The 26,890-nt window shown below is 47.7% G+C and overlaps 1 protein-coding gene across 2 annotated transcripts in view; it reads right to left on the reverse strand.

The window, feature by feature from the left end:
- The window catches only part of chd6 (chromodomain helicase DNA binding protein 6), a 149,945-nt gene that overhangs the window by 40,042 nt on the left and 83,013 nt on the right, over positions 1 to 26,890 (reverse strand). For both annotated transcript variants that reach the window (XM_083939713.1, XM_083939712.1), the window contains exons 10-23: positions 25,922 to 26,008; positions 25,687 to 25,824; positions 22,286 to 22,407; positions 20,039 to 20,282; positions 15,934 to 16,110; positions 15,600 to 15,743; positions 12,396 to 12,494; positions 10,517 to 10,673; positions 10,040 to 10,250; positions 8,858 to 9,053; positions 6,724 to 6,888; positions 6,437 to 6,616; positions 5,275 to 5,385; positions 4,398 to 4,600 (exon numbers count right to left, since the gene is read on the reverse strand). In XM_083939713.1, coding sequence (XP_083795839.1) covers positions 4,398 to 4,600; positions 5,275 to 5,385; positions 6,437 to 6,616; positions 6,724 to 6,888; positions 8,858 to 9,053; positions 10,040 to 10,250; positions 10,517 to 10,673; positions 12,396 to 12,494; positions 15,600 to 15,743; positions 15,934 to 16,110; positions 20,039 to 20,282; positions 22,286 to 22,407; positions 25,687 to 25,824; positions 25,922 to 26,008 — 2,234 coding nt within the window. The remainder of the gene's footprint in view (positions 1 to 4,397; positions 4,601 to 5,274; positions 5,386 to 6,436; positions 6,617 to 6,723; positions 6,889 to 8,857; positions 9,054 to 10,039; positions 10,251 to 10,516; positions 10,674 to 12,395; positions 12,495 to 15,599; positions 15,744 to 15,933; positions 16,111 to 20,038; positions 20,283 to 22,285; positions 22,408 to 25,686; positions 25,825 to 25,921; positions 26,009 to 26,890) is intronic.

The raw sequence follows: 26,890 nt of genomic DNA on the forward strand, positions 1-26,890 counted from the left end.
GTAAATCATAAATAAGTCATAGAGTGTGGTTTTTACCTACTCTGTAAAGTGTCCTGAGATAACTTTTGTTATGATTTGGCACTGTAAATAAAATTGAATTGAATTGAACGAAAAACTTCCCTATAACAGACAGGAACGTCAGACAGACCCAGCTCTGTGGAGGACGGACATCTGTCTGCACCGGAGAGAGGAAGAGAAGGAGAGAGAGAGAGAGAGAAAAGACAGACAGATGGACAGAGACAGACACACTTCCAGTAACTATAATAATATCTATAGTAATGTGAATATGACTTATTAATGCAGCAGAACAGTAGAAACAAGCACAGCTAAGGTGATAGATTATAATAGCAGCAGGAAGCATCATGCAGGACCACTGCAGCAGGCACCACCACCATCAGCAGAGACCTGCGAGACGACGCAAATAACTCTGGGGAAGAAGTTGAATTTGTAACATGCAGTGATGAGACATGAATGATACAGACAGAGAGGGGAGAAGCTCAGAGTATCAGGAAAAGTATTATCCCCGGCAGACTAGGCCTATAGCAGCATCATTAAGGAAGCAGAACAAACTCATCTTAACAATAACAACAATGCTAAGGGCTCGTAGTTGTAAGATTTATCAAAGAGAAACGTTTTAAGTTTACACTTGAATATGGGGACAGTGTCTGTATTTCGATTAACACTTGGGAGTTGGTTCCACAGGAGAGGAGCTTGGTAGATTATGAATTAAACATAAACAAAATTCCCACAACAATGGAAACTGCTAGCTTAAGCTGCCTTTTATTTTATATAATAACAACAATAACAATAACAATAATACAAATGGAAATCATTTCATTCACTGATTGTTTGAAAAACAACAAACAGCCAGAGTGTTCCGCTGTTGCCTAGCAGCGGTGGCTTTGATGTTGAGGGGGCGGAGCTTAAAGAACTGCCTTTGTGATATCATAATTCTATGTAAATGAGAGATCACTGAGGGTTCCGGCACATTCTCGATCTGCCTCCAGACCTGAACAGCTGCTGCACACGAGCTCACGTGGCTTCGACCAGGAAGGACAATAACTCGCTTATTCACAGGGATTCTTCGACGGACATTCAGGACACAAAGCATTCAGAAGGAACAACAGCCACGATGGCCCTCTCAAGACCAGCATCGCCACAGACGGAGGAGTCAGGAGCCGTGGATTTGTGCAATTACCTGATCAAATCCTACTTCAAAAGGATAACCCCCGAACAGCTGGAGCTGTTGAAAACAGGCACCGCAGATGATGCCACTAAAATTGTGCTGGCCGAACTGCTGCTGGACATAATACGGTCCTTGTCCAAAGCCGTGCTAAGAGCTCTCCAGGGCCAAACTAAAGTGTCTGTGGAGGACATTCAGTCCTGTGTGGGGGACGCTGTCTCACAGAGTTTCTCCGACGTTCTGGACATCAAGAACCCGATCCAGGGTATCAACTCAAATCGCTTGTCGAGTTTGCTCAGCAGAGACATTTCAGAACATGTCAACTCTTCTCTGGCAAGCACACACCGCATCACTCCCCCCCGCAGGCTGAACACTATGATTGAATACGTCTGCAAACTGTTAAAGGCCCTCACAGCCAGGGTCAAAACACCTTTCATAAAGAGGAGAAGACCGATTCAGACCACCTCCCCCGAAAAACTCATCAAGTCATCAGACCACAGGCGGGCATCAGTTTCACTTGTGGATCCGGACAACCCCAAGGATCAGGAGCGCTGGCAGACACCAGTTACACCTTTAGATCCTGAAGACCCAAACAGAGACGACCAGGAACCAGAAGAACCAGAAGACCCAGAAGACCCAGAAGACCTAGAAGACGATGACCACGGACACACAGAAGCCCCGGTGGAGGCCACACCAGAGGACAGGATTAGAGACCTGATCCAAGAGGAGGTGACTCAAATCTTTGAACCTCTTTTGGACGAAGAGTCGCGTTCTGAGTTGACGCTGCGATCCCAAAGCTCCTCTGACATCGAGGCTGTCGTAGAAGACATTGCCGATGATGTGAGGAGTTTGAAAGACGTCCCAAGTCCAACAACTGAGAAGGAGGACCTTCGGTTTAGGAAGAGAGCAGAGAAGAAGATCAAGGCCTTTTATGCAAAGTATTTTGCCAGACAATGGATCACTCGTAATGCGAGAGAAGTGGTGGACAAATTCGACCTGGACCCCAAAGAAGAAAGCAGGAAATCACCGCAGCAGATCACAGACCTCGTTCCCTCTCTGCTGGCCGAGGAGGGTGAAAAACTAATGGATGGAAATGAAGGTTGGGAATTGACAAAATTCAAGAACATTTCCCCTCTCAAAGTCCAGACATTCACACAGGAATTCAGTGATCTCCTCTACGGACACATCGCAAATGGAACAGAACCAGAGATGAATCCAGGAACGTCAGGAACAGTCTGCAGGACAGTGCATGTTCCTCAGTCAGATGCTGACATGTACGCTGAGATCCAGGACAGAGCGTGGAGTTTCCTGGGACTGATGAGTTGGTGGATGAACACTCAGGTCAACACCCACAGTGACAGATTGATCACAGGTATAACAGCCAGTGAGTTAATGCCTCCTATAGAGTCACCAACCACACCCTCCATGGGGCACTTGCCTGCGTTGACTGGTGCATCGAGTAAAGCATCGACCGGTGGAGCGACCGTCTCAGTAACTAAAGAGACACTTGCCAAACTTGCGGCGCAGCAGGAAAGAAACAAGCAGTTCATCGAGGCGTTTGTGGAGCAGCTGGTCGGGCGGGCATACAGGAAAAACAAAGTGACCTTTACCTGCTCAAACCCCGAGGCCATCATGAAGCACCTGTTTGAGGTCATATGGGCAAAGGTCGACGGTGTAGACTTCCACGCCACCCAGAAGACCTTCAAGAACCTCGACAAGACCATCTTCCAGGACCTTTGCAAGAAGTGGGGCAACGAACAAATGGTGCTGATCTCCCTAAAACTAGGGGAACCAGCACTTGAGAAGTTCATTGCCTCCTCTGTCAAGCGTCACCTGAAGACACCACAGGAGTCGAACATCATCCGCAGATTCTTCTCCGCTGTGGGCAGCGCCATCTCCAAGTGCTGCGGATGTCACCGCGGAAATCAGGATTCCTCCGAGTGGTCCGACAGGGCCACATTCAATGCCGGGTAATTCGGTTGTTGTGCATTAATGCCGAGTGAATCGGTTTTTCTGCACGCAATGCCGAGTGATTCGGTCGTCGTGCGTTCAATGCCGAGTGATTCGGTTCTACAAACGCCGAGCGATTCGGTTGTTCTACAAACGCCGAGCGATTCGGTTGTTGTGCATTAAATGCCGACTGAATCGGTTTTTCTGCACACAAAGCCGGTGAGCCGGTTAAAAAAAACAAAGAAAGGAAAGAAAACCAAAAATAAAGTCTGTTTATCTCCCTCATCATTTGCTGTAAGGTCCGCTGATTCAATCTCATTCATAAATGTGGGTTTTGTTCGTTTGTGTTTTGTGAAAACAGATGGGTTCAAAATATTTGCCTCCTGAAATTCACGAGGAAACAAAAGTCATTTTGGTTTCACTAAAAATAGATATAGAGAGATAGAGATAAAGTGTTTATTTTTTACTTCATGTGTTTTAGCAGCACATCAAACAACGATGAAAGTATACACTTCCTATTTCCTTTAAAATACCCCGAAGATATCGAGTAAATACAGAAATACTCACATAATAATAATCAGACATTAAGGGCGCACTCACACTGTCCTTTCGCACCGTGCCCCGTGCTTTAGGGTCCTTGTCCCCCCCTCCAGGCCCGTTTGTACTCACACTACCTGGGCCTCGGAGAATGCTTGTTGCTGCCTATACGTCATCACGCCGTAACACGTCACACGCATTGATGACGTCATGGCGATGCGTGGCTTTGTTTCCAGATCTTTCCGTAGACCTCGGAGTTTTTGTGCGTCTTGTCGACTGTTTTTGAATCTTTTCATCGACCAAATCTGCAGTAAACACTCCACCTCCGCATCACACCAACGTGAACCTTTCACCGCCATTGTTTGAAATGTCCGCGCATGGTCCCTCCTTCTTTTTTCTATGTCCCAACAGGCGCACAGGAAATGACGTCAGAACCGCCGTAGGCCTCGTGCACGTGCAAACGTGCTTTACTAAAGCCCACCTCTCCAAAACGGGCCGTGGACGGCGAGCGTTGCACTCACACTGGTCAAAGGAACTAGACTTCACCCGTAAAACCTGTTTGGGCATGGGACGGAAGGACAGTGATTGCGCCCTTAGTGAGAACAAGTCTGCCACGGAGAATCTCCTGTTGGGTGCTACACGTGTGAAAGAGGAAGCCTGGAAACGGGAATATTTTTTCCCGTTACCTTCTGCAGAGTGTAAATGGAGTATATGTGCAGCCACGTACCCAAAGATGAGGAGGTTCTTCTCAACCCGGAAGCACTCGGCACGAAGGTACCGCCGGGTACGCTCGCCAAGGCGGCGAGTTCGGCACGGCCGCTCCTCCGAGTCGCTGTCCAGCTCCGAGAACTCCATCAGCTCGTCGTCCTCGAAGGAGTTGTAGTGACGGGTCTGTTTCCTCACCCGAGGCGTGTCAATCACCAACGACTCCTGGGTGAGACAGTATAAACAAAGACTTTGTGGTAGGAAGATGAAATAGGTTAGAAGAGATCTGTCTGTGTTTAATCTTCTAATGAGAGTGGGACACCTGGGGAGACACACAATACACCAACGTACACATTACAGGGCGCCAATATTATAGACTCAAGGCGTGAGTTGTGACGCACACACACGCACGCACACGCACGCACACGCACGCACACGCACGTAGCAGTGCTTGCATCATTCATTGAAGCAGCCCATCTGTTATGAGGGGGAGAAGAGGAAGAGGAGAGACAAGAGAGGAAACGAGAGACGAGAGAGGAGAGGAAACAAGAGGATAAGAAACAAGAGGAAACATGAGGAGAGGAAACAAGAGGCGAGGAAACAAGGAGAGGAAACAAGAGGAAACGAGGAGAGGAAACAAGAGGATAGGAAACAAGAGGAAACATGAGGAGAGGAAACAAAAGATGAGGAAACAAGAGGATAGGAAACAAGAGGAAACAAGAGGAGAGGAAACACGAGGAAACAAGAGGAGAGGGAACAAGAAGAGAGGAAACAAGAGGAAACATGAGGATAGGAAACAAGAGACGAGGAAACATGAGCAGAGGAAACAAGGAGATATGTTCCTCCTGCTGCTCTCATTCTTAAACACGCTCTGGGATGGAGGGGCCATCTCTCCGTACCTTCTCAGACTTGGAGTCGATCTCCACCTCAGCAATCTTGGCCCACTTCTGCCAGAAGTTGGGGTCGTCCAGAGAAATGTCCGTCCTGTTACCAGATGAGGTGAAACTGGCCTAAGAAGACAAAACAGAGAGAGAGAAAGACATCTTAAAAAAGACCTTTGAATGCGTTCACCGCCCTTCGTTAGCGTCTCTCCGGGCAACCAAACAAAAACGCAATAGTGTTTTAAAAGGATGATACTTCAGGCAACAGCAAACCTCCCTACACACACAACAAAGCACCAACAGCGTAGTTAGTGAAGCCAGAGTTTAAGACTTACCTACTGGCCCCTGTACCAGCTCCTCTCATAGTAAAGTCCATTACAGTGGATTACCAAAGTCAAACCCAAAGGAAGGAGCCCATTGGTGCTTTGTTTTGTGTGTAGGGACTCTTCTCATGCTGCTGCAGAGGTTTGCTGTTATTTTCAGCAGCATTAGTGGTTAAAAAAGACCTTTGAATGCCTTCACCGTACTGCCCCGAGCTAATCAGTGTTAGCCCTTCGTTAGCGTCTCCCTAGGCAACCACAAAAAACCCCAATAGTATTTTGAAAAGATGTTACTTCAGGCGCAAAATCATCCCAGGGTCTTTTTCTGCACCTACATTCATCAAATAAACCATTTTGTGCATCAACTATTAACGGAGAAACCCGGTAGAGTCGCTAACAGCCGGACGTGGCTAACACTGATTAGCTCGGGGCAGTACGGTGAAGGCATTAAAAGGTCTTTTTTAACCACTAATACTGCTGAAAATAACAGCAAACCTCCCTACACACAAAACAAAGCAGCAACAGCGTAGTTAGTGAAGCCAGAGTTTATTAAAAGAGTGTTTTAAAGACTTACCTACTGGCCCCTGTACCAGCTTCTCTCATAGTAAAGGAAGGAGCCCATTGGTGCTTTGTTTTGTGTGTAGGGACTCTTCTCATGCTGCTGCAGAGGTTTGCTGTTATTTTCAGCAGCATTAGTGGTTAAAATAGACCTTTGAATGCCTTCACAGTACTGCCCCGAGCTAATCAGTGTTAGCAACATCCGGCTGTTAGCGACTCAACTGTCTCTATGGCTTATTTGATGTATTTAAGTGCCGACCCTGGGATGATTTTGCGGAGGAATTACACTTTAATGTTTCTACCTTAGCAAACGTGGACCCTTTCCCTTCAGACTGGATGGTGATGGTTTGAGTTCGTCTCTGAAGTATCTGATCGATGTCTTCCTCGCAGAACTTGGACCCCTCGTCCTCTTCGTCCATCAGTGCTCCGTAGGCTCCTTTCTTCAACAAATCTTCTACCTCCAGCTTAGAAAGCTGCTGCACCTGCAAACAGGTGCCACGGGTTAGAATTCACGCCGTTTTATCCCTCGTACAGCGTGTGAAGTGCGACAGTCGAACTCATCCCAGGAGACGGAATAACACGCTCTCACCCCGTTCAGGCTTCCTTTGCGGTTGATGTCTTGGAGGACGGCTTTGTCCAACCCCAGCTTCAGACTGGCCTTGTCGAACATTTCCCTCTCGTACGAGTTCCTGGTGATCAGTCTGTAGACTTTCACCGCTTTGCTCTGGCCAATCCGGTGGCAGCGTGCCTGGGCCTGGGCGTTAAAAGAGATCAAAACAGAACAAAACGTTGTTATAATGCGTTATTAGCATGTTTACAGTCAGACCAAAATACATGTTTAAAAGGGCTGAACCATTCAAGTTGATCATAACTAACGCACATTCCATTACTTGGTGTTAGGATGAGGATATTTAAAAGATATTAGTGTGTTTTTCTGTTTATTTCATGAGTAATAATAATAAAAACAACAAAAACAACATGTAAAGAGCTCTTGTTTTGACCTTCTTCATTAAAGATGAACACCAAACTTTTCAATTTCCCTTGAAAACAGTTTCAGAAATATGATTTCATTCATTTTTACGATTGTTTTTTTTTTACAAAAGCTGCTAAATCAACATGTCAGGAAGTGTAATCACTGGCCCACAAGAGATATTAGTCTTTAAAACAAATATAAACAATGCAATATATAACAATATACTTCATAATCAATAGGTTAAGGAGGACAAACACAACATTTTTCTTTCAATAGAAACTATCAATGCTGTTTTCGATTAGGGGGAGACGGTGGGTTGGTGGTTAGCACTGTCGCCTCACAGCGAGAAGGTTCCCGGTTTGCATCCGGGCTGGGGCCCTTCTGTGCGGGGTTTGCATGTTGTCCCCGTGTCTGCGTGGGTTTTCTCCGGGTTCTCCGGTTTCCTCCCACAGTCCAAAGACGTGCAGGTGTTCGGTTCATTGATGACTCTAAATCACCCGTAGGTGTGAATGGTTGTCTGTCTCTGTTTGTCTCTATGTGTCCTGTGATAGACTGGCGTCCTGTCCAGGGTGGACCCCGCCTCACGCCCGATGTCAGCTGGGATCAGCTCCAGCCCCCCCGTGACCCCGACAGGGACAAGAGGCTGAAGATGAATGTTATCGATTAGTCAGATTCTTTCTTTCTATCAGATTAAGATCTAATCTCTCCACCTGGTCCTGGGTCTTCCCCGAGGCCTCCTCCCAGCTGGACGTGCCTGGAACACCTCCCTAGGGAGGCGCCCAGGGTTCATCCTTACCAGATGATCCCGAACCACGTGCGAGCGTGAGTTTGGCCGGAGAATCGGAGCAGCGGGGGCGAAGCTGCAGTCGCTCTACTGCACCGTTGTGATGAAAAAGAGAGCTGACGAAGGCAAAGCTCTCGATCTACCGGTCAGTCTTGGTTCCTACCCACGACTATGGTCATGAAAGCTGGGTCAGGAGCCAAAGAAGGAAGTTGCGGGTGCAAGCGACCAAAATGTGTTTTCTCAGGAGGGGGTCTGGAGTCTCCCTTAGAGAGAGGGTGAGAAGTTCAGCATCCGTGAGGAACTCGGAGTAGAGCCGCTGCTCCTTTGTGTTGAAAGGAGCCAGTTGAGGTGGTTCAGGATCATCTAGTAAGGATGAACCCTGGGCGCCTCCCTAGGGAGGTGTTCCAGGCACGTCCAGCTGGGAGGAGGCCTCGGGGAAGACCCAGGACCAGGTGGAGAGATTAGATCTCCACACTGGCCTGGGAACGCCTCAGGATCCCCCAGTTAGAGCTGGTTAATGTGGCCCGGGAAAGGGAAGTTTGGGGTCCCCTGCTAAAGCTGCTGCCCCCGCGACCCGACCCCGGATAAGCGGATGAAGATGAGATGGAAATACTCATTGTTCTCATCAATGTTGCTATCAGACATATTTTGTTATAGCTTTACCAACATTTCTATTATTTCCCTTTTAGTGTATTTTGAAATCTCAATAACTTTGTCCACTGCATCAACGGAGGGAAGGATTCAGGTGACTTTGTGCGCTCACTTCATTATTGGAGGCAGATTCGTCCTTTGAAGCACGCCCTCTGTCACAAACGTGCGGTCCCAAAGGAATAATAAACGCCACTACATGTTAAACCTCTAACACCGCGGCCATCATCGCACAGAAGACCTCTGTTTCATCACAGTTTGACAGCTCAGATTAAACGTTCTGGTCTCTTGAGCAGAACCACAGCGTCCTCTGCCCACCTGAAGATCGTTCTGGGGGTTCCAGTCTGAGTCGAAGATGATGCAGGTGTCCGCAGCCGTCAGGTTGATGCCCAGCCCTCCGGCTCTGGTGCACAGCAGGAAAACGAAGCGGTCAGAATCGGGCTTGCAGAACCTGTCGATGGCCGCCTGCCGCAGGTTCCCTCGCACACGGCCGTCAATGCGTTCGTACGTGTAGCTGCAGAAAAAAACAAAAATAAGTTGATTATTGATGTCAAAGGGGAATAACATTTAGTTTTGCGGCTCCTACCACATGGAACTTTGTCCAAAAAGGTTTGAAAATGGTGGATCTCATTTCACGTGACGCTAAAAGACAAAATATGCGAGACACCGGACAGTGCCTGTGTTTCTGATTGGTACTCCATGGTCACGAGTCTGCTCTTTATCTGTAAATCAAATTGCACGTTGTAAATCATTGTTACCCCAAGTGAAGGAGTTCAAGTACCGCGGGATCATGTTCACGACTGAGGGGACGATGGAGCATGAGTTTGGCCGGAGAATCGGAGCAGCGGGGGCGGAGCTGCAGTCGCTCTACCGCACCGTTGTGACGAAAAGAGAGCTGAGGAAGGCAAAGCTCTGGATCTATCGGTCAATCTTCGTTCCTACCATCACCTGTGGTCATGAAAGCTTGGTCAGGACCCAAAGAACCAGGTCGTGGGTACAAGCGGCCGAAATGTGTTTCCTCAGGAGGGGGGCTGGAGTCTCCCTCAGAGAGAGGGGGAGAAGTTCAGCATCCGTGAGGAACTCGGAGTAGAGCCGCTGCTCCTTTGCGTTGAAAGGAGCCAGTTGAGGTGGTTCAGGATCATCTGGTAAGGATGAACCCTGGGCGCCTCCCTAGGGAGGTGTTCCAGGCACGTCCAGCTGGGAGGAGGCCTCGGGGAAGACCCAGGACCAGGTGGAGAGATTAGATCTCCACACTGGCCTGGGAACGCCTCAGGATCCCCCAGTTAGAGCTGGTTAATGTGGCACAGGAAAGGGAAGTTTGGGGTCCCCTGCTAAAGCTGCTGCCCCCGCGACCCGACCCCGGATAAGAGGCTGAAGATGAGATGAGATCTTTCTAGATCTCTCCTGTCTGACGAATGCTGCCCCTCATTCTTCATTCATCTCTCTGTCATCTTCCTTTCTTCTACCCTCCCCTCCCATCCCTCCACTCCATCTCCTCACCGTCTCTGTATGAGGTAGTCCTCCATGATGTCAAGACAGCGGACCATCTGGGAGAAGACCAGCACCTTGTGTCCCCCGGCCAGCAGTTTGGGCAGCAGCTTGTCGATCAGCACCAGTTTACCAGCTGCTTGGATCATAGCCTGCAGCTGGAAGTCCAACGCGTCAGGACTGTGGTACTTTCTGAAGCTTTCAAGGATCTTCTCCTCCGCTCCTGAAAGAAAGGACGAGAAGACTGTAAGAGATGAACACTATTCTCTTTGTTGTATTGACTGCCTGTTGGTTCAACACACGTTAGCGTCGCAAAGCGCTGTGTGATTAAAGACCGTTAATTAATTGCTCATTATAACTGATGTGTCAATAAAGAAGCACACGTACAAACAAGGAAAGAACAAGGTCGCTGATTGTGTGTGTGTGAAAGTGTGTGTGTGTGAGCGAGAGGCTGTGTCTGTCCTTGTCTCTGTGACTGTGTGTCCTCACCTGTGATAAGGTAGGGGTGGTTGCAGCACTTGCGGAGCTCCATCATGGTGTTTATGAGGTTGGGCATGTTGTGCTGGTTCGCTCCTTTGGACAGGAAGGAGAAGTTCTTCTCTAAGATGGCTCGGTAATACTTCTTCTGAATGTTGGTCAGCTCCACCTGCAGGAGCAACAGGAGGGGGAGAAGAGTGGTTTAAGTGCACAGGCTGGTGATTGGAGGTGTATCTTTCTCCACCCACTCTCAAATCAAACAGCAAATCAAACATTTAACTGTGATTTTATTCTCCAAAGTAGAACAATGGACAATACTTGAACCATCCAACCAATACCGTATTTTCCGCATTTTAAGGCGCATAGAATAGACGCTACAGTCGAGGCTGGGGTCACGTTAAGGACCGTTAAGTTGGCGTGCTAGCGCTGTTGCCTTCAGTGGAATAGTGATTGTACGGACTCTTCTACTTGCTGCTCTCTGTTCAACAACCCACTGTTGGAGTTTGTCCTCCAGCTGCAGCCGTCTCGCTCTGTTCCCTCTAAACTCTGTTTAGTCTTCTTTACTTGGCGCAGGTCGTCTTGTTGCTTCCTCCACTTCAGCACCATTGATTGGTTCATGTTAAACTCTCTGGCTGCTGCTCTATTCCCGTGTTCTGCTGCGTGACTAATGGCCTTGAGTGTAAACTCTGCGTCGTAAGCGTGTCTCTTAACAGGAGCCATTTTGGGCTCTTTACACAAACACACACATGGAAATGAAACGGCACGCTTCACACAGTCGTATATCTCAACATGCACCGCGCGTTACTTCTTCTACGGGGGAAAATAGAGTCGGCGGCTGCTCACCGTAGTTGCGAGACCTGTTGTGGCTCAATATTGGTCCATATATAAGGTGCACCGGATTATAAGGCGCACTGTCGGCTTTTGAGACATTTGAAGGTTTTTAGGTGCAACTTATAGTGCGGAAAATACGTTTTCTGCATACACCCCGGTACCAATAGACACTGATATGCCTGTGATATCTTCCAAATACAGACATGTTAACACATTCATATTCACGAATAAAGGGGAGATTCACAGTTTCTAATTAACCCAAAACACTGAGCTCATACTGGACTATTTTATGCTGTTTTATTGACAATTTCATGTAATTTATCATTTAGTTGTGATTAAAAACACGATGGAATGAGAAGATCCTCATGTGCTTTAAGTAATTAAAGTAATTCTGATTTTTAGGGCGCCCTCCCACTGTGCGTGCGTCCCGCGCCCCGTGCTTTAGGGTCCTTGCCCCCCCCCTCCAGGCCCGTTTGTACTCACACTACCTGGGCCTCGGAGAATGCTTCTTGCTGCCTATACGTCATCACGCCGTAACACGTCACACGCATTGATGACGTCATGGCGATGCGTGGCTTTGTTTCCAGATCTTTCCGTAGACCTCAGAGTTTTTGTGCGTCTTGTCGACTGTTTTTGAATCTTTTCATCGACCAAATCTGCAGTAAACACTCCACCTCCGCATCACACCAACGTGAACCTTTCGCCGCCATTGTTTGAAATGTCCGCGCATGGTCCCTCCTTCTTTTTTCTATGTCCCAACAGGCGCACAGGAAATGACCTCAGAACCGCCGTAGGCCTCGTGCTCGTACACGTGTAAACGTGCTTTACAAAAGCCCACCTCTCCCAAACGAGCCGTGGACGGCAAGCTGGCCGCAGTTATGCGCGGAGCGGGTGCACTCACACTTTTCAAACGAATTAGACTTTAGCTGAAAAACCTGCTTTGGCCCGGTGCGGAAGGACAGTGTGAGTGCGCCCTAAAAGAAACTTCCAGCAGAAAAGAATGATCTTAAGTGTTATTTAAACATAGAAATAGACTTTTTGTATCACAGCTCTACTGCACCTCAATGATGGTCTCCTCTTTAGGCGCCAGGTTTTTTTCCACATCGTCCTTCAGTCTCCTCAACATCATGGGCTTCAAAATGGCCTGAAGCTTCTTCACCTGTTGGAGGGAACACAGGAGGAGGCGTGAATGTTAAATAAATGCTAATTAGTCTGAGGTTAAAAAGCAAAGCAGCATCTTTTCTCTTCATGTTGATACCAAGAGAGTTGTTATAAATCAAAAACAAGAGAAAGCCACTGAAAAGGGAGGATGAGTCTGAGAGAACAGCAACGTTAGGATGCATTTAACAAAAACACCATGACTTCCGCGACACGGTGCTGTGGTGGTTAGCACTGCGGTCTCACAGCGAGAGGGTTCCTGGTTTGAATCCCGGCTGGGGTCCTTCTGTGTGGAGTTTGCATGTTGTCCCCGTGTCTGCGTGGGTTTTCTCCGGGTTCTCCGGTTTCCTCCCACAGTCCAAAGACGTGCAGGTGTTCGGTTCATTGATGACTCTAAATCACCCGTAGGTGTGAATGGTTGTCTGTCTCTGTTCGTCTCTATGTGTCCTGTGATAGACTGGCGTCCTGTCCAGGGTGGACCCCGCCTCACGCCCGATGTCATTTTAGATCGGCTCCAGCCCCCCGCGACCCCGACAGGGACAAGAGGCTGAAGATGAATGAATGAATGAATGAAACATGACTTCCTGCGGCTGCTTTCCTCTTTGACCTGGCTACAAGTCGTGTGTGTTGCAGCAATTTTTACTTTTCTGGCATTTTTCACACTCTTCTCTTCTGTAATCTTAAAGTGCTCACGATAAGCGTACGGCACTAAAGTGTAAAATAAATCCACCAGGTGTTGAAACTCATCAATATTAAATTCTCATATATTTCTGATAAAATGCCTTTCTGCCTGTCATCACCGCTCCGTTTCTATTTTGCTGCTCGTGCTGCGTTCAAGTGCCATGGGAAGTGCAAAGTTTCAGACCTCCAACTAGGAAAAGTGCACTGGAACCTCCTAACAGCGAATTCGGGGTATCTCCTTCGAGTTAGCTAGTAGGAGGTTTGCCTAGTTCGGACTTCCCAAGACACTGGAACGTAGCATTTCTTTCTCACCGCGTGTCAGGGGGGCGTCAGAGGTCAGGCAGGGGCAGGCATGAAAACGGGTCAGGGGTAAAAAAGGTGAGGAGGGGTGGGATTCTCCCCCGACAAGCATCAATCTGATGCACTTTGAGAGAAAGTATGAATATATACAGTATATCAATGCAGAGCTATTCAATTAACTTGGAATTGAGGCCGGTTGACGAAAAAATTCAAAATGAGGGGCCGAAAAATATAAGCGTGTTACGATAAAACACTACAGCCACATAGGAGTGCATACATTGTCTTAATTTTATCAATATAAATAGTGGCAATAGGCCTAAAATTAGGGGCGGAAGTAGCTCAGTCCATAGGTGACTTGGCTGGGAACCGTAGGGTCGCTGGTTCAAGTCCCCGTGTGGACCATGTATGGAGTGTGGACTGGTGGCTGGAGAGGTGCCAGTTCATCTCCTGGGCACTTCCGAGGTGCTGTTGAGCAAGGCACCGAACCCCCAACTGCTCGGGGCGCTGGTCACTGGCAGCCCCCTCGCTCTAACATCTCTCCTTAATTGCATGTATAGGCCCTGTTTGTGCATGTGTGTGTATTTCGGGTCTGTGTGTGTAACACGTATAATAATAAGAGTGAAAAAATCCAATTTCCCCGTGTGGGATTAATAAAGTAATTCTTCTTCTTCTTCTTCTTCTTCTTCTTCTTCTTCTTCTTCTTCTTCTTCTTCTTCTTCTTCTTCTTCTTCTTCTTCTTCTTCTTCTTCTTCTTCTTCTTCTTCTTCTTCTTCTTCTTCTTCTTCTTCTTCTTCTTCTTCTTCTTCTTCTTCTTCTTCTTCTTCTTCTTCTTCTTCTTCTTCTTCTTCTTCTTCTAAAAGCGCCACCAGCGTGCCAGGATTGGACGCGCTGAGATCAGAGAGGACAGAGGTCAACATCGGCGACCACGGCCATAAATCACTGTTTCACACAGGCTTCAGTTAAACTGTCTATGCTTCAACTCAAAGGGCGAGGAAACTGCGACATAGGAGTGCATATATTGTCTTTATTTTGTCGATATAAATAGTGATAATAGGCCTAAAAGCGCCACTAGCGTGCCGGGATTGGGCACGCTGAGATCAGAGGACAGCGGTCAACATCGGCCACCACGGCCACGAATCACTGTTTCACACAGGCTTCAGTTAAACTCTCTATGCTTCAACTCAAAGGGCCGGGAAATACTCCATCGTTTGTCCGCAGTTCACTGGTAATCTCCTCCATGCCCGTCCAAACACCCCCCCCCCAACCCCAAATATTCGGATCTACACTATTCACGTAGGTCACCTATTTTGGTTTCAAAACGGCAAATTTTGCCGAAAGGTGAGTGATTTTCATGCCTGAGGGGGGAGAGGGTGGGACTTTCGAGGGAAAGGCTATGAGACTATGAGAATGCATGTTACTAATTCAACTTCATCCCCGGAGTTGTTTGTGCTTTGTCGTCTCGCAGGTCTGTGCTGATGGTGGTGGTGCCTGCTGCCGTGGTTCTGTGTGAAGGTCTCTGCTGACCGTGGTGGTGCCTGCTGCCGTGGTCCTGTGTGCAGGTTTCTGCTGATGGTGGTGGTGCCTGCTGCCGTGGTCCTGCATGACGCTCCCTGCTGCTATTATAATCTATCACCTTAGCTGTGCTTGTTTCTACTATTCTGCTGTATTAATAAGTCATATTCACATCACTATGGATATTATTATAGTTACTGCAAGTGTGTCTTTGTCTCTCTCTGTCCATCTGTCCGTCTTTTCTCTCTCTCTCTCTCCTTCTCTTCCTCTCTCCGGTGCAGACAGATGTGCGTCCTCCACAGAGCTGGGTCTGTCTGACGTTCCTGTCTGTTATAGTGAAGGTTTTCAACGCCACCGTACTCTACGGGGGAATTGTTGGGTCTCTGTAAATCATAAATAAGTCATAGAGTGTGGTCTTTACCTACTCTGTAAAGTGTCCTGAGATAACTTTTGTTATGATTTGGATGGATTCATAATTTTGTGTTTGGATGAATGATTGTTAAAAGGATGATGGTTTTGTTTCTCTTCTGTACTTGATTGTGAATCAATGAGATGTTTGTATGAGTCACTGTGTGTGGATCCTAGCATGAACCGCCGATGCAGTAACACAAACCTGTTCGTCGGTCTTGAGGTCTCCGAATTCTTCCAGGAAGGTGCTCTCTGAAGGAAACTGCAGCGGCTCCAGGAAGTTCAACAGGCTGAACAGCTCCTCCACTGAGTTCTGCAGAGGTGTTCCTGTCAGCAGGACCTTGTGTTCCTGTTACAAACACGGGACAGGGTTATTTTAAGAAGACGCAACACGTCACACACAACCTGCTGCTCCTCATCACATTCGCTCAAAGTGAACTGAGAGAAGATCACAAGGGGCGAGACAAGATTACACAACAAACAAGCTGAAGACCGAGGTGATGTACAGGCTTGCTCATCACACACACAAGCAGACTGACCAGGTTCATGAGCTTCAGCCCCTCCAGGAGTTTGCAGTTCCTGTTTTTGAGGCGGTGGGCTTCGTCAATCACCACGCAGCGCCAGTGGAGCTTCTTCAGCTCCGGACAGTCGGCCATGATCATCTCGAAGGTGGTGATCACCCCGTGGAACTTCAGCACGCCCGGGATGGTGTTCCCCTGAGAACGGTACATTTAAATGATCACGTTTAGGTTTGAGTACAGATGAGAAATGGATACAGCGTTGGAGGCGGAGCCGCGTTTGGTTCTAGGGAAGCTGCTCAGTGATGCTCAAAGCAATTTCAGTCAAAAGCAACTGGACTTGGTTATTTGTCTAGGAAGACGTTTCACCTCTCATCCAAGAGGCTTCATCAGTTCATGTACGCATCTGACCAGGACCAGGACCAGGACCAGGACCAGGCTGGGACTGGACCAGGACCAGGCTGGGACTGGACCAGGACCAGGCTGGGACTGGTCCAACTATCTGGTGTGGAGATCCAGGTATTTAACTTTTCACAAGGCCGATGATGTCACTGAAACCCTTTGTGCTCCAAGTGCCAACGACCGTCGTTAGAGTGGCAGTCGTTGGTGGAAGTTGGTTCGGACTTTCTTAGTGCTGGTCCAGCAGCCTGGTCCTGGTCCAGTCGTTGGTGGGAAGTAGGTTTGGACTTGGTTAGTGCTCTATTGAGTCTGAACGACAGTCGTTGGAGTCACAGGAGGACGTTTGTGAACAGTTGTTCTTTGAGGTTAGATTGTTGAATCTCCTGGGAAGGGATGAAAGGGCAGCATTCATCCCTTCCCAGAAGATTCAATAATCCCAAGATTCAACATCATCGGCCTTGTGAGAGGTTAAACACTTGGATCTCCACACCAGTTAGTTGGACCAGTCCTAGCCTGGTCCTGGTCCTGGTCCTGGTCCTGGTCCTGGTCAGATGCGTACATGAACTGATGAAGCCTCTTGGATCAGAGGTGAAACGTCTTCCTAGACAAATAACCAAGTCCAGTTGCTTTGGACTGAAATTGCTTTGAGGAGAACGACGACCTGGACACATGAGAAATTTCACAGGAGCATGAAGACAAAAAAGTTCAATTTCCAGGGTCTAAAAGTTCCCGGGCCATCAACACTACTTCCTCTCTGTGTGTCACACAGAGCAGGAGCACTGGGGACTTGTCACAGCAGAGCAGACTACGTCCTGATTCGTGCCCCGGCTAACTTATTTAAACGGTTCCTACACATTTTTCATTTCAGACTTTTCAAGATTTAATTTTCCAGACCTTTCTGAGGATTTTTCAGTCGATATTAAACATCTGAATACTAATTGTTAGATGCTTATGTACATAAATGGCTTCAAAATCCAACCTTTATGAACTGGTAAATGGACTTGTACTTATATTGCGCCTTTCTAGTCTTCTGACTACTCAAGGCGCTTTCACAGTGTTTGTCACATTCACCCGTTCACACAGACATTCACACTGATGGCAGTGGACATCTACAGACCATCTAATCTGACCATTCACACCACATTTACACACCCATGTGCAGCACGGGGAGCAATTCGGGGTTCAGTGTCTCGCCCAAAGGGCACTTCGACATTTTTACATCTTGTTTTTTAAAGCACTTATATGTAGCACTTTATAGATCATAGATCGGCTTATTTGAAGCTGCCACACTTACTTAGGGCGCACTCACACTGTCCTTCCGCACCGCGCCAAAACAGGTTTTTCGGGTCACGCCTTGTGCGTTTGACCAGTGTGAGTGCAACCGCTCGCGTCTAGGAGCGGCACGCTGGCCGCCCACGGCCCGCCTGAGAGAGGTGGGCTTCTGTAGAGCACGTTTGCACGTGTACGAGCACGAGCGTGCGCACGTGTACGAGCACGAGGCCTACGGCGGTTCTGAGGTCATTTCCTGTGCGCCTGTTGGGACGTAGAAAAAAGAAGGAGGGACCATGCGCGGATTTTCAAACAATGGCGGTGAAAGGTTCACGTTGGTGTGATGCGGAGTGTTTACTGCAGATTTGGTCGATGAAAAGATTCAAAAACAGTCGACAAGACGCACCAAAACTCCGAGGTCTACGGAAAGATCTGGAAACAAAGCCACGCATCGCCATGACGTCATCAATGCGTGTGACGTGTTACGGCGTGATGACGTATAGGCAGCAAGAAGCATTCTCCGAGGCCCAGGTAGTGTGAGTACAAACGGGCCTGGAGGGGGGGACAAGGACCCTAAAGCACGGGGCACGGGACGGACGCACAGTGGGAGGGTGCCCTTAATAACTTGCTCTCCTGGTTTGTTCCCTAAATTGTTGAATGCACTCATTGGAAGTCACTTTGGACAAAAGCCTGTGAAGTGAATGAACTCTGAACCCAAACATGTTTAACACACAGCATTAAATTTAAGCTAAATGCACTTGTACATAACTTAACATGTTCTTTGCCCTTTGCAGTTTGTACTGTTTTACTGTTGTGTGTTGTGTCTCCTGTGTGTTCAGTAAGTCTGTCACTTTGTGTTTTGCTGCTGCCGACCTGAACAGGTCTCTCCTGCAAATGAGACCCTGGGTCCCAATGAAATTAACCTGCAACCCCCGACAGACAGGAACAGTAGAGAAGTACGATTAACCAGGAACTACAAAAATAAAACACAAGTCTGTGCTTCATCGCATATTAGACGGAGTAAACACACTTATAAATGAATAAAATAATTATAAATTAAAATGAATCCTTAATAAAATGTAGACGAAAGGTATGGAAAATCCAATAAATGAGAACTGTAACCATGGTAACCCGGCACGACTCTACAGCCAGCTTGATTAGTTTCACATCATTTAAAGGTCGGCGAAGCTGCGTTAGTAAACTTGTTTTGATTTGAATATATTTAATTTTAGAAAGTGAGATAACAGTCTGGAAACAACACAAACATTTTTCAAAACTCTTTTTCCCTTTTTCAAAACTTATCCAGACAACAATTAAGTAATTTCACAGGAATCGTGACGCTTTAAATAAAGTATCCACAGATTTACAGACATCTCGTTCATCATGTAAGGGCGCACTCCCACTGTGCGTCCGTCCCGTGCCCCGTGCTTTAGGGTCCTTGTCCCCCCCTCCAGGCCCGTTTGTACTCACACTACCTGGGCCTCGGAGAATGCTTCTTGCTGCCTATACGTCATCACGCCGTAACACGTCACACGCATTGATGACGTCATGGCGATGCGTGGCTTTCTTTACAAATGGTAAATGGACTTGTACTTCTATAGCGCCTTTCTAGTCTTCTGACTACTCATGGTGCTTTCACAGTGTTTGTCACATTCACACCGATGCCAGTGGACATCTACAGACCATCTAATCATTCACATGACATTCACACACCCATGCGCAGCACAGGGAGCAATTCGGGGTTCATGTCTTGCCCAAGGACACTTCGACATGTGGACCGGGGGAGGTGGGGATCAAACCACCAATCTCTCAAAACGAGGACGACCCACTCTGTCCCTGAGCCACAGTCGCCCCTTTCCGTAGACCTCGGTGTTTTTGTGCGTCTTGTCGACTGTTTTTGAATCTTTTCATCGACCAAATCTGCAGTAAACACTCCACCTCCGCATCACACCAACGTGAACCTTTCGCCGCCATTGTTTGAAATGTCCGCGCATGGTCCCTCCTTCTTTTTTCTACGTCCCAACAGGCGCACAGGAAATTACCTCAGAGCCGCCGTAGGCCTCGTGCTCGTACACGTGCGCACGCTCGTGCTCGTACATGTGCAGACATGCTTTACTAAAGCCCACCTCTCCCAAACGGGCCGTGGACGGCAAGCGTGCCGCTCCTAGACGTGGTACGGTTGCACTCACACTGGTCAAACGAACTAGACTTTACCCGTAAGCTGTAACATCCTGTGTTGAATGAAGTACCTTCATTGCATGTCGCACCTCACACATTTTAATCTCCTGATAAAAACACTAACTTTCTCTAATAATTCAGAACAGTTGAACCAAAATTAACCTGAAAAAGTCACAACTATCAGCTCAGCAGCAGATGATTCACAGCTAAAAGTCTTCTTCCCTCTAACACCCACAGCTTCTACCTTTATATCTTACGTCACACGGCTGACGTGCGTTACCTGTGTGTCTCTGTAAAACATCTCGTACTGCAGGATCATCTGCCGGCTGATCTGCGAGCCGTGATACACGATGACGTTCATGTGCGTCCACGTGCGGAACTCCCTCTCCCAGTTGGTGATGGTGGACAGGGGGGCGATGATGAGGAAGGGGCCGCGGATCCCCATGCTGAAGATCTCGTACAGGAAGGTGATGGACTGGATGGTCTTTCCCAACCCCATTTCATCGGCCAGGATGCAGTTTTTTCTAGGGAGAGACACAAACGGAGGGGCGTAAGTTCGTCTGTCATGTTAAAAAACAGGGATTAGAACATTAATCACGCTCAAAAATGCGTATTTGTGTAAACGTGTTCGTCTGCTCTGAACATGTTGGTGAACCTTGCATGAACTCTGTATCTGAGGCATGGATAGAGGCACTGAGGAGAGCTGTTGTTCCTTATTAAAATGCTAATTTATGATCAAATTGGATCAGAAAATATACAATAAAGTGGAATTATGAGGTGTTTAATACGGCGATCTGCAGATATTCAACAGGCGTCTGGATTTTCTATGATGTGTTCAGGCAACAAACTAAGAATAGAAAGAGATTCACATAAAATCTGATACTAAATCGACCCGTTTACATGTTTTACAGTCTTGAATTGGGTGGTGTAGTGGCTAGCACTGTCCCCTCACAGCGAGAAGGTTACAGGTTTGAATCCCAGCTGGGCCCTTCTGTGTGGAGTTTGCATGTTGTCCCCGTGTCTGCGTGGGTTTTCACCGGGTTCTACGGTTTCCTCCCACAGTCCAAAGACGTGCAGGTGTTCGGTTCATTGATGACTCTAAATCACCCGTAGGTGTGAATGTTTGTCTGTCTCTGTTTGTCTCTATGTGTCCTGTGATAGACTGGCGTCCTGTCCAGGGTGGACCCCGCCTCACGCCCAATGTCAGCTGGGATCGGCTCTAGCCCCCCCGCGACCCCGATCCCGGGATTAGCGGTTGAAGATGAATGAATGGATGAATGAATGAATGAATGAGTCTTTGATTAAGGGTTCGTTCACCTTCCTATGGTCAAATTCAAGCACTTTCAAGGTCCATTTATAAGGTTTTCCAGCACCTTGCAGCTGTAGTAACACGGATACACACATATTTCACGTTTTATTATTTTATTATACTTTAAACTATATATAGTATATATATATATATATATATACTATATATATATATATATATTATTTCTACTCTATAGCTGTTTGTTGTGAAAGAAATTCAGATTCAATTTTAAATAATTTCAAGCACTTTATCAAAAAAATTAAAGCGCTTTTTAAACCACAACATTAAAATTCAAGCATTTTTTTCTAAATAATTCAATATTGAGTTATCTGGGAGTGATTGGCAGTCTATATTTAAGACCCGACATACAAACTCTAAACAATGGAGGGAGTTTGTTCGCAGAAATCTAAACGTTTTCTTAAATTACACCAAAAATAAAAAATAAACAGTTGGGCCAACAACAATATTCATCTCATCTTCAGCCTCTTATCCGGGGTCGGGTCTCGGGGGCAGCAGCTTTAGCAGGGGACCCCAAACTTCCCTTTCCCGGGCCACATCAACCAGCTCAGACTGGGGGATCCTGAGGCGTTCCCAGGCCAGTGTGGAGATCTAATCTCTCCACCTGGTCCTGGGTCTTCCCCGAGGCCTCCTCCCAGCTGGACGTGCCTGGAACACCTCCCTAGGGAGGCGCCCAGGGTTCATCCTCACCAGATGATCCTGAACCACCTCAACTGGCTCCTTTCAACGCAAAGGAGCAGCGGCAGAGAAATGTGTGTGTCTAAGTGTGTGTGTGTGTGTGATTGTGTGTCTGTGATTGTGTGTGTGTGATTGTGTGTGTGTCTGTGTGTGCGTGTGATTGTGTGTGTCTGTGTGTGTTTGTGTCTCTGTGATTGTGTCTGTGTGTGTGTGTGTGTATGATTGTGTCTGTGTGTTTGTGTGTGTGCGTGCTTGCCTGCGTGCGTTTGTCTGTGTGTGTGATTGTGTGTGTGTGTGTTTGTGTGATTGTGTGTGATGTGTGATTGTGTGTGCCTGCGTGTGTTTGCTTGCGTTTTTGCGTGCGTGTCTGCCTGTGTTTGCGTGCATGGCTGCTGGCGTGCGTGTCTGCGCGTGTTTGCGTGCGTTTGTGCCTGCTGGCGTGCGTGTCTGCGTGTGTTTGCCTGCGTGCCTGCTGGCTTGCGTGTCTTCGTGTGTTTGCATGCGTGTGCGTGCGGTTCTCACCTGTTGTACCAGTTGAACAGTAACCAGTTCATTCCCTCTAACTGATATTCTCGGAGCTCGTTTCCGTTCCGATAATCTCGGGAGCGATCCAACTTCTGCCATTTCTCTGGAGGAGGACGCTCCTGAAACATAAACACACACACACACACACACGTTGTTTTTTCTCTAGGTATTTTTATTATTAATAATATTAATCTATTCACAAGTGATTTAACAACTTACTATCCAACAAAAGAACCGGGAGAACATGAGATATTAAATGTAGTTTGTTTCTTTAACACGTCAGAAAGGAGGTAAATGACACAACAGCGTATTGTTGCTGTACGGTAAGTACAGTAAGTGATAAAGTTGTTAGGGCGCACTCACACTGTCCTCCCGCACCGGGCCAAAACCGTTTTTTCAGCTAAAGCCTAGTACGTTTAAGCAGTGTGAGTGCAACCGCTCCGTGCATAACTGCGGCCAGCGGGCCGTTTGAGAGAGGTGGGCTTTTGTTGAGCCCATTTGCTCATGTATGAGCACGAGGCCTACGGTGGTTCTGAGGTCATTTCCTGTGCACCTGCTCCGACATAGAAAAAAGAAGGAGGGACCATGCGCGGACATTTCAAACAATGGCGGTGAAAGGTTCACGTTGGTGTGATGCGGAGGTGGAGTGTTTACTGCAGATTTGGTCGATGAAAAGATTCAAAAACAGTCGACAAGACGCACAAAAACTCTGAGGTCTACGGAAAGATCTGGAAACAAAGCCACGCATCGCCATGACATCATCAATGCGTGTGACGTGTTACGGCGTGATGACGTATAGGCAGCAAGAAGCATTCTCCGAGGCCCAGGAAGTGTGAGTACAAACGGGCCTGGAGGGGGGGACAAGGACCCTAAAGCACGGGGCACGGTGCGGAAGGACAGTGTGAGGGCGCCCTTAAATGAAAAACAGCTGAGGAGCGAGTATATTTCCGCTCAGGTCTCACTCCTGTTCCTCAAATTTACTGCGATATGAGCGGCTATTTTACATTTAACACCCGGCAAAGTCAGTGTAGCGTTGGTACGGGTCAGGAGACTCATGCCTTCTCTTTTATGGTCACATTAAACGGCCTCTCCTGTGGCTTTAAGGGCGCACTCGTTGTCCATCCGTACCCTGCCCACGCACGCTTCACGGCTAAGGTCAAGTTTTCCTTGACCAGTGCGAGTAAAAGATAAGATAAGATAAACTTTATTTTCCATCACAAGTGACAGTATTTTGTCTTTGATAGGGCAGGTTCAATTTACACAAAATAAACAAACACGTACAAAACAGACCCAAACAATGACAACACATTAATGCCACAAGATGGTTTGGGCTGACTGAGTGGAGTGAGCTACGTCGCCTATTTGTGACTGTTCAGTGTGGTGATGGCAGTGTGTGACTGTTCAGTGTGGTGACGGCAGTGTTGTGACTGTTCAGTGTGGTGATGGCAGTGTGTGACTGTTCAGTGTGGTGATGGCAGTGTTATGACTGTTCAGTGTGGTGATGGCAGTGTGTGACTGTTCAGTGTGGTGATGGCAGTGTGTGACTGTTCAGTGTGGTGATGGCAGTGTGTGACTGTTCAGTGTGGTGATGGCAGTGTTATGACTGTTCAGTGTGGTGATGGCAGTGTGTGACTGTTCAGTGTGGTGATGGCAGTGTGTGACTGTTCAGTGTGGTGATGGCAGTGTGTGACTGTTCGGTGTGGTGATGGCAGTGTGTGACTGTTCAGTGTGGTGATGGCAGTGTTGTGACTGTTCAGTGTGGTGATGGCAGTGTTGTGACTGTTCAGTGTGGTGATGGCAGTGTGTGACTGTTCAGTGTGGTGATGGCAGTGTGTGACTGTTCAGTGTGGTGATGGCAGTGTGTGACTGTTCAGTGTGGTGATGGCAGTGTTATGACTGTTCGGTGTGGTGATGGCAGTGTGTGACTGTTCAGTGTGGTGATGGCAGTGTGTGACTGTTCAGTGTGGTGATGGCAGTGTGTGACTGTTCAGTGTGGTGATGGCAGTGTGTGACTGTTCAGTGTGGTGATGGCAGTGTGTGACTGTTCAGTGTGGTGATGGCAGTGTTATGACTGTTCGGTGTGGTGATGGCAGTGTGTGACTGTTCAGTGTGGTGATGGCAGTGTGTGACTGTTCAGTGTGGTGATGGCAGTGTTATGACTGTTCGGTGTGGTGATGGCAGTGTGTGACTGTTCAGTGTGTGACTGTTCAGTGTGTGACTGTTCAGTGTGTGACTGTTCAGTGTGTGACTGTTCAGTGTGGTGATGGCAGTGTGTGACTGTTCAGTGTGGTGATGGCAGTGTGTGACTGTTCAGTGTGGTGATGGCAGTGTGTGACTGTTCAGTGTGGTGATGGCAGTGTTATGACTGTTCAGTGTGGTGATGGCAGTGTGTGACTGTTCAGTGTGGTGATGGCAGTGTGTGACTGTTCAGTGTGGTGATGGCAGTGTGTGACTGTTCAATGTGGTGATGGCAGCGGCGATCAAAGATTTTTTATAGATGTTTTTCGTGCCAACGGGACCTCGTAGCGTCGACCTGATGGCAGTAAGTCAAAGGATTGATCGTGGGGGTGGGTGGGGTCCTGTGTGATGGTACTGACCGGGTGTACAGTTGTGGTAGGGGGGTTTGGGGAGAGCCAATTATTTTGCCGGCCTGATGAACTACACGTACAAGTTTTGTTTTGTGCTTGATGGTGAGGGTGATATTAAAAGTGATTACGGATTCAATGAGTGAACAGTAAACCACAGTTAAAATGTCCTTGCAACGGTACTGCACGCAAGCACAGCACGCTTGCTGGCCGCGGCCTGGTTGAGAGAGTTGGACATCAGTTAAGCACGGATGCACATGTACGGGCACGAGCGTGTGCCGTAACACGTCACACGCATTGATGACGTCATGGCGATGCGTGGCTTTGTTTCCAGATCTTTCCGTAGACCTCAGAGTTTTTGTGCGTCTTGTCGACTGTTTTTGAATCTTTTCATCGACCAAATCTGCAGTAAACACTCCACCTCCGCATCACACCAACGTGAACCTTTCGCCGCCATTGTTTTAAATGTCCGCGCATGGTCCCTCCTTCTTTTTTCTACGTCCCAACAGGCGCACAGGAAATGACCTCAGAACCGCCGTAGGCCTCGTGCTCGTACACGTGCGCACGCTCGTGCTCGTACACGTGCAAACACCTCTCCCAAACGGGCCGTGGACGACCAGCTGGCCGCAGCTAGAAGTGGTACGGCTGCACTCACACTGGTCAAAGGAACTATGCTTTACCTGTGAAACCTGTTTGGGCACGGTACGGATGGACAGTGTGAGTGCGCCCTAAGGACCTACTCTGAGCCTTAACATGTTTTGTGAATGATTTTTTTGGAAACATCGTCTCAAACTGCAGATTTTCTGTCCTCACCATGTGTCTGAGGTCCGGTGGCAGTTTCTGGATCCCCTCAAACTCTTTGATCTTCTCCGGGTCCAAGTCCTCCTGCAGCTCCCACGTCGCCTCCTCATATGAGAGACTGCACCACTTCACCAGGTAATGGGTCACCTCCTACAGCAGCACACAGAAAACCAAGGTGTGTGTGAGTGTGTGTGTGTGTGTGAGTGTGTGTTCAGTGATAACCATTTCCAACCCATGTGTCCCCTACCTCTCCAGTCTCTCCATCCGTGGTGACAGCCACCTCCAGCACTCTGTCTACCTCTACATAGTCCGGGTTAAAAATGTCCTCATCGGGCTGAAAAAGAGACAAAGAGATAATTCATTATAAATCAGGTGACTTTGATGAAGCTAAAGTCTGTGCAAAGAAAGTAAAATGAGCAAAAAAGATGTGAAATTACCAAGAAATTAACCCTCGAACACACAAGTACAGAGAGGAAACGCAGCGTTTAACCACCGGATGCTGCTGTTTTATTTTAATTTACTTATAAAAACCATAATTTATTTGTTTGTTTGTTTTTAACCAACTGTAAAGCCCACTGAGGCAACCAGGCAATTAATATTAATTAAATTTAAATAAAATAGATTTGATTTTGTGCATTCCTTTAAAAATAAAAAAACACTCCCTCCTTAACACCTACAAAGTGTCTCAAAATGACTAAAAATAGCAGAAAAACACCAAAATTACTAAAAATAGACTTAAAACACCAGAGAGAAATGCAAAACTACTAATGGCATCTTCAGTCAGTGACCTTCAGCACTCACTGGATCGGTTCCTGTGTGAGTGTGAAACGGCCGGGATGAGGATCAGCACCTCTAAATCTGAGGCCGTGGCTCTCAGGAGGAAACTGGTGGATTGTTACTCCAGGTCGGGAATGAGTCCTGACCCCAAGTGAAGGAGTTCAAGGACCTCGGGATCTCGTTCACGAGTGAGGGGACGATGGAGCGTGAGTTTGGCCGTAGAATCGGAGCAGCGGGGGCGGTGCTGCAGTCGCTCTACCGCACCGTTGTGACGAAAAGAGAGCTGAGGAAGACAAAGCTCTGGATCTACCGGTCAGTCTTCGTTCCTACCCTCACCTGTGGTCATGAAAGCTGGGTCAGGACCCAAAGAACCAGGTCGCGGGTACAAGCGTCTGAAATGTGTTTCCTCAGGAGGGGGTCTGGAGTCTCCCTTAGAGAG

Source organism: Echiichthys vipera (genome assembly GCF_963691815.1).
Source record: "Echiichthys vipera genome assembly, chromosome: X".
Lineage (NCBI taxonomy): Eukaryota > Metazoa > Chordata > Actinopteri > Perciformes > Trachinidae > Echiichthys > Echiichthys vipera.